The sequence below is a fragment of the Chiloscyllium punctatum genome, chromosome 5 (assembly GCF_047496795.1).
Source record: "Chiloscyllium punctatum isolate Juve2018m chromosome 5, sChiPun1.3, whole genome shotgun sequence".
Lineage (NCBI taxonomy): Eukaryota > Metazoa > Chordata > Chondrichthyes > Orectolobiformes > Hemiscylliidae > Chiloscyllium > Chiloscyllium punctatum.
In genome coordinates this window covers 116,208,104-116,220,100 of record NC_092743.1, presented here as the reverse complement: position 1 = coordinate 116,220,100, position 11,997 = coordinate 116,208,104, and the positions used below count along the sequence as shown (strand labels likewise).

The window sequence follows — 11,997 nt, the reverse complement described above, 5'->3', positions numbered from 1 at the left end:
GATGACCCACTGAGTCCAGACTCTGAGCCTACCACAGTCAGGAATCTTTGCTCTGAGGACCACTGCAGCCAGCTGATTCTGCTCTGGCTTCCCCACGATGTCACAAACTGAAAAAAAAAGAAAAAAGAAGAAAAAAAACAAGTAAAAGCAGACAGAGTAGGTGAGCTCCAGGCTCCTGAGCTTAGGAGCCAGGTCACCATTTTGAAGAGACTGCTGTGAGAAGACCTGGTTGAAACTTTCAAAATTAGAGTAGAGTAAATACGGAGAAAATACTCCCAATTGTTAAAGAGTTTATAATGAGAGGGCACAGGTTTAAAATAATTAGTAAAAATAAGCAAACATGATAAACGGAAAACTATTTTCATGTGTGATTGAGATCTAGAATGCATTGTGTGAGCAACGTGGTATCAAGATCAATTGCAACATTGAAAAATGAATTAGATAATTGTTGAAAAGAACAAAGTACAGAGAGAAGGACCCACAAGAATGGTGCTAAGTGAGATAATTATTTGGGGAGCTGACACAGGCATGACAGTCTGATTCTGTGAACCCTTCAAGATACATGCACTTCACTGATTCTGGCATATTGGTCATCCCCGTATGTAATCACCATTATGTAGACCCAAAACTCCAGAATTACTTCCCTCTCCACCTCTCCATGTTGTTTGCTCCTTTAAGATATTCTTTGACCATTGTTCTTTGACTATGTGGTCAAGTATCTTCTTATGCGGCCTATATAATGCTCCAGTGCTGAATCTTGGTATATATTTTACTGTGTACATTATAGTTATTGTCTAAAAGATGAAAAGGATAAAATCCTTTATAAACATCAGGAATTGAACATTAAAATCAGAATGTTCTACTTCTGTTATACCAGAGTTTTGGTGAGACCTTGGTCTCCTTACTTAACGAAGGATTAAATGTTTTGGGAGTCAGTTTAAAGGAGCTGTGCATATTGATTCCTGGAATGAGCAGGTTTTCTCATGTGAAATGGTTGTATTGACTTGGCTTATTTCTTGACAGTTTAGGCATGATTTGTTTTAAGATCCTGAATGATCTTCAAATGGATTTGAAAATGATGGTTTCCCTTGTGGCTGATTCCAAAACAAAGGATTATCCTCTTGGGACAGTGATGAGGAGCAATGCTTTGAGGATTGTGTAACTTTGTCTCAGGTGGTAGTGGCAGGATCTTTGAATATTTTTAAGACAGCAGTCGGTAGGTTCTTGTTAGGCAGAAGATGTGGAGATTTTTGGGGGTAGGTGGAAATATGGAATTTAAAACACGATAAGATCAACCATATATATACTGAATGCTGGAGCAAGCCCGAGGGGGCAAATGGCCCATTCTGCTCCTATCTCGCACATTCATATGCAACTCTCTCCGATACCTGCAGTTTCTTGGGACATCAAAGGACATAAATATATTTCTGGGTTGAATAATTTAGACCAATTAAAGATGGTGCTTTGATTTAAGTGTTTTTTCGAGTTTCTCTTGAGATCGCAGAGAGAGCCAGTTGTGACGACCCGTCCTACAGCACTTGCCGTCACTGTTTATTGCAGACTGGTGGCACTGTCACTTTCACGTTTTTTTAATGTAGATATAGCAGACTGGTCTCCCATCGGAAAAAGGCCAACTTTGACCCGGCATCAGAGTACTGGAGCACACTGCAGCATCCAGCCAGGGTTCAACATCCTTTAACATGAGCACTCACAGAACACAGAGGGAATCCTCGGCACGGTCCACTGTACGTCACTCGTTTCCCAGATACGTCTCGTGCGCAGCCTGTCACGTGCCCCATGAAACAAAGCTATCCCGATGACGTCGTTCCGATGACATCACTGGGAGGCCAGCGGACCGTCGCGGGCTGCCGTCAATGTTCACGGCGGGCCGCACAATGTGGCGGCAGGATGTAAATCAGAGCGACGATGTGTTCGACGAGGAGGCGGATGAATTGCGGCCGTCCCGGAACGAGTGGAATATCTGTATGGGGCAACGGCTCAAGGTACACCGGGGCTCAGCGCCAAGTGTGTAGAACTTGCCAGTAGAAAGTGGGGTTTGGGCCTCGACATCGTCACTTTGTCACTGTGAAGGCAGGCCGGGACTGTACGCGTGCATCCCATATCGGTTTGTGCACGCGCCGTCCCAGAATACGCGTGCAGGTGATCGCGCGCGCGCACTTAGCTGGGCTGCAGCTGGTCGCGAGCTGCTGCGAGTTATACAGTACATCATGGAAACAGACCCGCCGGTCCAACTATTCTATTCCGACCAGATATTCCAAATTAATTTAATCACATCGCCAGCATTTGGCCACTATCCTTCTAAACCCCTCCTATTCATATACGCAGGGGAAAGTGAGTACTGCAGATGCTGGACATCAGAGACCAGAGTGTGGTGCTGGAAAAGCACAGCAGGTCAGGCAGCATCCGCGGAGCAGGAGGGTCGACGTTTTGGGCTATTGAGGAATGAGGGCTTATGCCTGAAACGTCGATTCTCCTACTCCTCTGGTGCTGCCTGACCTGCTGTGCTTTATTCATATACCCTCCAGGTGCCTTTTAAATGTCATAATTGTACCTGTCTCCTCCACCTCTGGCAGGTTGTTGCATACATGCACCACCTTCTGTGTGAAAAAGTTGCCCCTTTGGTCCCTTTTAAATCTTTGCCCCTCACCTTAAAGTTATGCCCTCGAGTTCTGGACTCCCCTACCTTGAGGAAAAGACCTTGGATAATCACTATATCTATGTCCCTCGTGATTTTATAAACTTTTTATAAGGTCACCCCTCAATTTCCAACATTCTATGCCCAATGTAGATGTTTAAAATGTTGGAAAATTATTAAATTATTAACTCAATTCCAGACAAATATATGCCCAGAATTTCAGTTTTAAATACTTGGTCTAACTTTTAAGTAATTATTTAACAAACTCCATATTTACCTTTCACACCTCAAGTCTACTTAAATCCCCAGATCCTGACCTGACATTTCACCAGAAACCAACACACTGAATGCATCATGGCAGCATTGAAACAATGTTGGCTGCTCAAATGAGACTTTGACTTTATCTACCCTTTCAAGTAGACTTGAAATATCCCTGTGGCATTATTTGAACAAGCCCAGGAATGTTCTGGCCAATGTTTATCCTTCGGTAAACACTTCCAAATACCATTTGAGTCATTCGACTTATTAGGTGCCTTGAGGGTGTGCGAGATCTTCAGTAAGATTATGTTTTTTTTCTAATTATTATTGTATCTGAAGATATCCAGACTTGCTTCATTCTGTAAAAGTGTCCTTTTTTTTCCCCATGTTACTTTACTGTATCCCCTTTCCCCTCCTTATTTCACTTTGTTCTGACTTTCTCAACAAGATAAACCTTTCAAATTACTTATAACTGCACTTTCGAATTCTCAATTGTCCAGCCTTTGGCATTTGATTCATCATGAAAGTTTGACAGCTCACTAGCCTGCCCATCCAGAGTCACTTCTCCCATTTGCCCCTCTTCCTGCTAAAATGATCAATTATTAAACTTGAACATTTTACCAGTTTAGATATTTATCATTAGGATCATTATGAAACACAAAAGATAATCCATGCCCCCCCCCCCCACCGCCGTGTCTCACTTCTTTTCTTTTCTCCATTTTAAACTATCGTCATAAACCATGAGCCCTGCCTCCTCCACCCTCTCCTTCGAGTGCAAGACGCTCACTAGTAAAATTAACACCAACTGTTCAGTTGCATCTGCTTCTTTCCCTGTCCCTGACCACCAAAACATGCTTCCTCTAAAGTTCCCTGTTCTAGCTCTAAACTTATATCTTCATTTCATTTCTTTCTGCCCTCCTATTCTGTGGCCCATCTCCCGCTCTCTGAATCTTGTTCTGACCGAGTGAGGAGACAGTGGTTGAGCAGTTGTATCACTGGATTAGATCACAAGATACCAAGGCTAATGCGTAGTGGACACCTCTTCAAATCCTACCTTGACGGCTGATGGAATTTAAACTCAGTTAATAAATCTAGAATCGAAAGTCACTCTTGTTAACAGTGACTGTGAAACTGTAATTGGTTATTGTAAAAACACATCTGGTTCACTAGTGACCTTTAGGAAAGGAAATATGCCATCCTTACCTAGTCTGGCATATGTTATTCCTGATCCACAGCAATGTACCATATATGCTTTCTTACGATTACATGGATACTATTTTTGAGAGGCTATAATTCATGCCTGTCAAAAGTCATACCGTATCATTAGCAGAAGCCCAACTGATTTCTAAACAAATACAGCAGACAAAAAAAAAACAAATTGTGGTACTTCTGAAAATTCAGAGCGGAACACAACAGCCAATGGACTGGCAGACTGGAAAGCTGGAGCAGGATGTGACAGCCAGCACACTGACTCATAAACATTAACCTTTACATCAAATATATGGAAAATTCCAGATTATTTGGTTAAAAATAGGTCGATTTTACATGAGATTGACTGTTACTCGAATGTATACAATAGTTGGCTTCTAATTTCTCTCTGAAATGGCTGAGCACGCTGCAAGTGGGGTAGACTACAGGTTTTAGCAATTGTGATGCCCACATCCCTTAAAAGAAAAGAAAACCACTAACGACCAACTTCTATTTCTAGCCCCTGTGTTAGCTAATGTTGTTAGCTGTTCCGTCTCCTCTTCAAATCTGCTGTCATCAACCCCTTCTCAAAATAAACTCTTGCTCCATTCTGTTCCCTTAATCACAAAAATTTTGTTGATTTCAAAGTCTTAAACATTATCTCAAAGCCCATGTCAATCTTTTCCAAGTCTCCAATGTTTAACCTGTACAGACTATTTTCCATCCCAGAACAATGTAATGGCCATCAGTGTCACAACTGACAGTGTGTTATAATGACCATGGTAAGCTTCAGGCCAAAAATGCATAAAAGAATATCTGCAGCTTTCGACAGTGTTTACCACATCATATTGATTGCTTGTGGGACTGCCCTTGCCTGGTTCCATTGTTATTTATTCAATCATAGCCAGAGAATTAATTACTTCTGTTCTCCTCATGTTTACCTCCTGAAATTCCATCATTAAACCATTCATAAATCTCATCTACATGCTGCCCGTAACCGGCATCACCTGAAAATTGTTCATATTCCACACAAGTTGAGAATACCCAGCTTTGCCTCACTATAACCCACACAATTCCTTTACTCTTTCAGATTTACCTTATTAGATGAACAGAAATTTCCTCCAGTTACATTGATCATAGAATTTAGGACTGTTTTTGGAAAAGAGATAGTTGAGAGGAGAATTGTTTGAGGTGTTCAAAATCATGAAGGATCTGGCAGAGTAGATTAAAATAAACTACATTAGTGGAAAAATCACAGATCAGAAGACACATGTATAAGGTAACTAGCAAACAAGCAATTGTGACAGTGCATGGTTAGGATTTGGAATGTATTGCTTAAGAAAGTGATCAAGGCAGACTGAATACCACATCCCAAAGCAAACTGGATTGTCTTCTGAAAAATGTATAGAGCTGCAGCGAAAGACAGGTGTGGCATGAGTGTTCTCTTTGCAGAGAGATAGCATGGATGTGATAGGCTGAATGGCGTCCTCTGCTGTAATGATTCTATGAACTAAGTGTTGATAACATTAAAACTGTTGTCTTTGGTGTTTACCACAAAATCTGTTCCCTCTCCCTGATCACCTTCTGAGGCTAACTAGATTGTTTACAACCTTGGCATCCTATTAAATCTTGAAGTGAGCTTCTAATTACATCCACTGCTGTAATATTCTATCTCTGCCCTGCCTTCGTTCTTTTTCTGAAACCATTATCCACGGCTTTTTTGTCTTTAGACTTGAGAATTCCGATGTCCTGGTCTGGCCTCCATCTTCCACCCTCCGGAAACCTGTACTTATTCAAATTTCTGTCTACATTGCAACACATGTTTATTTCTGTTTATCTTTATTCCCTGTACATACTGATTATGTCATCTTCTAGATCAGCACACCTCAAGTTCAATATTCAGATGCTTGTTCCCAAATTCTTCCATACCTTTTCCTCTATCTAGCTTTTGTAAAGTCTTCTAAGGGTATATGGTAAACTATTTAGGATTGGGATGATGAGAAATTTCTTTACCCAGAGAATGGTGAGCCTGTGGAATTTACTATCAAGAAAGCAGCCAAAGCGTTGTTTGTGTCAGATATGGCACTTAGGATATCAAAGGATATGCGGGAGAAAGAGGAATAGGCTTTTTGAGTTGATCATCAGCCACAATTATAATGAATAGCGGAGCAGGTTTTAAGAGTCAAAAGGCCTACTCCTATTACTTTCAATGTTTCTATACCTTCAACCCTATGAGATCTCTGCACTATTCCCATTCTGCCTAGTTGTACATCCCAATTTAACTGCTCTAACAATATGGAACCTCTGCTCTCGAATGCTAAGGCCTAAAGCACCATACCTCTATTTCTAACGTATTTCTTAAAATCTATCCTTGATCAAGCTTTTGCACATTGTCTAAATGTCTCCTTAGATGGCTTTGTAACTCTCCTGTGTGACTTAAAATGCAAGTTGCCTTAGAATGCTTTACTAGCTTAAAGGCACTACATAAATTAATTTGTTATTGAGTAGGCCATCCAGCCTAGAAAACTAATAAAATTATCAGAGTTCTTGATGGGAAAGTTGTGTCCTCTGATTCACTCTTCAGGTAGCATAGCCGTTACATTTCTGCACTCTGCTATAGCTGAGATGAACTTCATAGCTATTATTCATGCATTTGATGTAGCCTTTTGGGTATATGATGCATTGAATATCATGTTTCGTGTTATTAGTCAGCTGTTGTTACTGATTAGGTCACTAGTTTCCAAATATTATTTCTAGGAAGGCTATAGGGATGGGGTAAATGCTGGCCGAGAATCCACCTTACAGCGTGGCTTCAATCAAGGTTACCAAGAGGGTGTGAAGAAGATGTTGGTTCTGAGCCAAATAAAAGGGCTTCTCAGGTGAGAATATAACAAAAGAAACTGCAGTACGTGCTCATTTGTAGTTTTGCCTAATTATTTACAACAGATACCATATTTTGTTTTGAAAAGCATGCACACAAAATTTATAGCACAACTGGACTGTAGTCCACACATGCTGATTCTCACACAACCTTTTATTGGATTTATTAGTGACTATCTTATATTTATGATCCCTATTTTTGAATTTGCCACAAATGGAAGTGTCTTCCATTGGTCTATCCTAACAAATCCTTTCATAATTTTAAAGAATCATGGGAGTAGACTGATTGGAGTAGTAATTGGCTGGGTTGGTTTTGTTCTTTTTTTTGCGTACAGGAAATACATGGGCAATTTTCCACACTGTTGGATAGATTTCAGTGTTGTAACACTGCACAAGCTTGGCTAGGGGAGTGTCAAGTTCTGGAGCAATACTTCAGTCCTATTGCCAGAATGTTGTCAGGGGCTCAAGCCTTTGCAGTATCCAGTGCCTGTAACTGTTTCTTGATATAACATGGAATGAGTTGAATTGGCTGAAAACTGGCATGTGATGTTGGGGACCACTGGAGGGGGCTGAGATAGATCATTCACTCAACACTTTTGGTTGAAGATCGTGGTGAATATTTCAGTGTTTTGCACTGATGTATTGGGCTTTGCATCATTGAAGATGAGGATATTTGTGAAGCTGTCTCCTCCAGTGAGTTGTTTAATTGTCTACCTCTATTTATGACTTGATATGGCAGGACTGCAGAGCTTGGATCTAATTCTTTGTTTGTGGGATCACTTAGCTCTGTGTCTATCACTTGTTGCTTATGGTGTTTGGCACACACATAGACCTGTTTGGTAGGTTCACCAGGTTAACATCACATTTTTAGGTATGCCTAATGCTGCTTTTTGCATGCCCTCCTTCATTCTCCAGTGAATCAGTATTGATACCCTGGCTTGATGGTAACTACTGAATGAGTGATATATGGGCCATGATAATGCAGATTCTGCTCAGTATAATTCTACTGATGTTGATGGCCCACAGTCCAGTCTTCTGTTGCCAGATCTGATTGAAGTCTGTCCCATTTAGCACAGTGGTAGTGCCACACAACACAACGGAGGGTATTCTCAATGTGAAGGTGGGACTTTGCCTCCATAATACTGTGCAGTGGTCGTTTTTACCCAGTCTGTCATAAACCGATGTATGTGCAGTATTTTTTCCCTCTAGTTCCCTTGCCACCAGTCTATCAGCTATGTCCCTTAGGGCCTGACCAGCTCAATCAGTAGTGCTACTGCTGAGCCACTCTTGGCGGTAGACTTTGAAATCCCCAGAGTACATTTTGTATCCTTGCCACAGTCACTTCCTCCAAGTTTTGTTTAAAATGGAGGAGTATTGATTTATCATGCAAGGGAGGATAGTACATAATAATCAGCGAGAGGTTTCCTTGCTTGTGTTTAACCTGAAGCCATGAGACGTCTTAGTGTCCAGAGTCAATGTTGAGAACTCCCAAGGCAATCCCTTCCAGACAGTAGAGCATTGTGCTGCCACTTCTGCTGGGTCCGCTCATCCAGAGATCCTCAGCTTCATAAATACCAGAATCATGGAAACAGACCCTTTCGTCCACCTGGTCCACACTGATCACATTCCCAAACTGGTCCTATCAGTCTGCATTTGGCCAATATCCCTCCAAACCTTTGCTATTCACATACAGGTACTTATCCAAATGTCTCATAAACATTGTAACTGTAACAGCATCCACCACTTCCTCTGGCAGTCATTCTGCACACAAAACAAAAAAGTTGCCCCTTGTTGTCCTTTTTAAATCTTTCTCCTCTTACCTTAAAAAATGTCCACTACTTTTGAACTCCACCACCTTAGGGAAAAGACCTTTGCTATTCACCTTATCTGTGCCCCTCTTGATTTTATAAACCTTCATAGGATTGCCCCTCAACCTCCTATGCTCCAGTAAAAAACGTCCCAGCCAATCCAGCCTGTCCTTATAACTCAAACGGTCCATTCCTGGCAACACCCTGGTAATTTTTTTCCTGAACCCTCTCTAGCGTAATAATATCCTTCCTATGACAAAACAACTAGAACTGGACACAGTACTCCAGAAGAAGACTCACCAATGTCCTTTTGAACTTCAACATCATGTCCCAATTCCTACACTCAGGTCTGAGCAATGAAGGCAAGTGTGCTAAATGTCGTCTTAACAACCCAATTTACCTATGGTGCAAATTTTAAAGAATTATGAACCCAAGGTCTCACTACTCAAGGTCCAACCATTAATTATATTAGTCCTGCCCTTTATTGTTTCACCAGTCTTCAACCAATTCCTTTCAGTCCACATGATATCAAGACACTAAATACTGCCAAAGCTATAGGCCTAGGCAACATTCCACTGAAGACCTGTGTTCCATTGCTGCACTCGCAGCCAAGCTGTTCCAGTACACTTACAACCCTGGCATCCATCTGACAATGTGGTAATTGCCCACTCAGGTCCTGTGCACAACAAGCAAGACAAATCCAACTTGCCCAATGACGACATTGTTGTACTACTCTTATCATCAGCAAAGTGAATGAAGGGGTCATTGATGGTGCTGACAAGTAGCATTTGTAAAGGGAATAACCTGCTCGGTCACTCACTTTGGTTTCTGCCAGGGCTGCTCAGCTCCTGACTTTATTACAGCTTCAGTCCCATAACGGTCAAAAGAGCTGATGTGAAAGTGACTGCCATTGACATTGGAAGCAATATTTGACAGAGTATGACATTAAGGATCCCAAGTAAAACTAGAGACAGTTAGAATTGGTGAATGCTATCCAGGTTGGATCCATGCATAGCACAAAGAAAGGTCAATACTTTTCCTACAAAAGGTTAGAAGTTGTGATGTTTTCTGATGACTGTCAATTAACATTCATGCTAGAAAATGCCAGGCAATGACTGTATCCAACAAGAAAGAATCTAACGGTTTCCCCTAGATATTCAATGGCATTACCATTGCCGAATCCTGGACTATCCACAACATGGGAGTCTACCATTGGTCAGAAACTGAGGTGGATCAACTGTATAAATACTGTGACTACAAGAGCAGGTCAGAGTCTAGGAATTCTTCTGTGTCCGCAACGTCTGCAAGGCACAAATCACAAGTGATGGCATATTTTCCATTAACTGGATGGGTGCAAGTTCTAATAATACTGGACAGATGTACCTTCACCCTAGACCTGAAGTTTACCTGCTCCAGAGCAACTAGGGATGGGCAATAACTGTTAGATCATGAACAAATATAAATAAACTCGATGTTATCTAATACTTTGCCAAATGAACTTTAGATGACCTGAAAGGAGCAGCGATAATGAGCAACTTAATAATTCTGGCCTAGTTCAGAGCAGAGGTTTTCGGCAGGGGGAAATCACTGACAGCACCAAGAACTTCCCCGCAGTCTGGCACTCAGCAGCTACCCAACTCAGGTGAAATGCACTATTGTTTATGCTTGGAAGGATGCTGCATCCACTACTTTGAGATAATAGATCTAGATATTGTTTGCAGTCTGTCAGAGGAGAGAGTGGAACTACTATACTAGCTAGCTGCAGCTTGCAACTAAAATGTTACCTGTGTGGGTTTCATATCTGTTGATCTAAAAGTCTGCCTCAAAATTTAAATTTGTGGATGTGCCTAATGCCAGATTTTTCATATGAAAATATTTTTGAGACTTATTTATAATTTGGCACCTGAAGCTTGCCTTGTTTTGCTTCATAATGCCTATTTTTAATGCTCTTATTATGAAATATCTTGATCAAAACTCAGTATATTTTCTGTATCTACAGTGCCTTGCTATCATGGTTTCAACTGAATGGAAGTGATCCTAATCTCTTAACCAAAGTAAACCAACTGCTTGGTGTTGCTACCCAGCAAGAGGAACTTATTTTTAGAAATCTGTGTGTATCACCCAAAGAAGCCAGTGTTACTGATGTAATGGAATGCATTGAAGACATGAGTTTGGACACTCTGCCAGAGAAGCAGCCAGATGTGAACAGCTATACTGATGCTGCAAGTGAAATCTGGGACTCTGGCAGTGAGACTGGAAATCCTGACTCTGGAATCAACAGTACCACTTTGTCAGATCTGAGAAGCTGTAGGACTGCACCAGGAATTGAATCAGAAATGGTTAAGCAGCTCTGTCAAGACTGTGCCCTCTTGTTGAAAGACTGTGAGCTACCATCAGAAATAGCACTACATTTCCAGCTGCAGCCTTGACCCTTTTCAAAAAAGAATGTGTATTCAATATTTTCCAGCAACTTTTTGGGGCACTTATAACATGGTTTGATATAACCTGGTCAATGTTTGCTATCTCTAGAGAAAATTTTAAATAAAACCTAATAAATTATACAAATAATTGTACCCAATATCTGGTTGCTATGTGCCTCGGACTAGAGGAGGATATTAGGTCCTGTCTTTCTGATCCCTTCTCTGTGTTACACACATCTCTTTCTAAAATTCTTAGCTGCTAAGCACTTCTTGCTTTAAAGTGGTTTATGATCAGTTAAATACTTTCCAAATATACTATAACATAGGAACTGCAGTGATGAATTAACACATCTAAAGATCCCACAACAAATTGAAGAATAACTGTTGGTAGAAAAACCACAGACAACTCCCTGCTTTTTAAACAGTATTGTCCTATCCTTTACATCCACCAGAGGTAAATGTGATTCACAGTTTAACATCACATCTGATAGATCTGACAGTGCAGCACTCACTCAGTACTACACTTAAATGTCAACCTATAGTATAAACTTGTCTCTATATTATAGTTTAAACTGCTCAAAGTTTGGGAGAAGATTTGTAGCTCGGGTGCTCGTTGTTGTGGTTCTGTTCGCCGAGCTGGGAATTTGTCTTGCAAACGTTTCGTCCCCTGTCTAGGTGACATCCTCAGTGCTTGGGAGCCTCCTGTGAAGCGCTTCTGTGCTGTTTGCTCCGGCATTTATAGTGGCCTGTCTCTGCCGCTTCCGGTTGTCAGTTCCAGCTGTCCGCT

The 11,997-nt window shown here is 41.2% G+C and overlaps 1 protein-coding gene across 1 annotated transcript; it reads left to right on the top strand.

Moving 5' to 3' along the window:
- Nucleotides 1-1,853: 1,853 nt before the first annotated feature.
- On the top strand, nt 1,854-11,358 carry otulina (OTU deubiquitinase with linear linkage specificity a). The gene is made up of 3 exons (XM_072571170.1): nt 1,854-2,003; nt 6,860-6,981; nt 10,790-11,358. Exons 1-3 carry the CDS (start codon nt 1,875-1,877, stop codon nt 11,217-11,219), a joined length of 681 nt encoding a protein of 226 aa, XP_072427271.1. The 5' UTR covers nt 1,854-1,874; the 3' UTR covers nt 11,220-11,358.
- Nucleotides 11,359-11,997: the final 639 nt, after the last annotated feature.

Bases quoted from the DNA above. Each gene is read 5' to 3' on its own strand.
- otulina (XM_072571170.1), top strand. From the start codon at position 1,875: ATGTTCACGGCGGGCCGCACAATGTGGCGGCAGGATGTAAATCAGAGC. The intron at 2,004-6,859 runs GTACACCGGGGC...TATTATTTCTAG, and splicing joins GTATGGGGCAACGGCTCAAG to GAAGGCTATAGGGATGGGGT. The intron at 6,982-10,789 runs GTGAGAATATAA...CTGTATCTACAG, and splicing joins CAAATAAAAGGGCTTCTCAG to TGCCTTGCTATCATGGTTTC.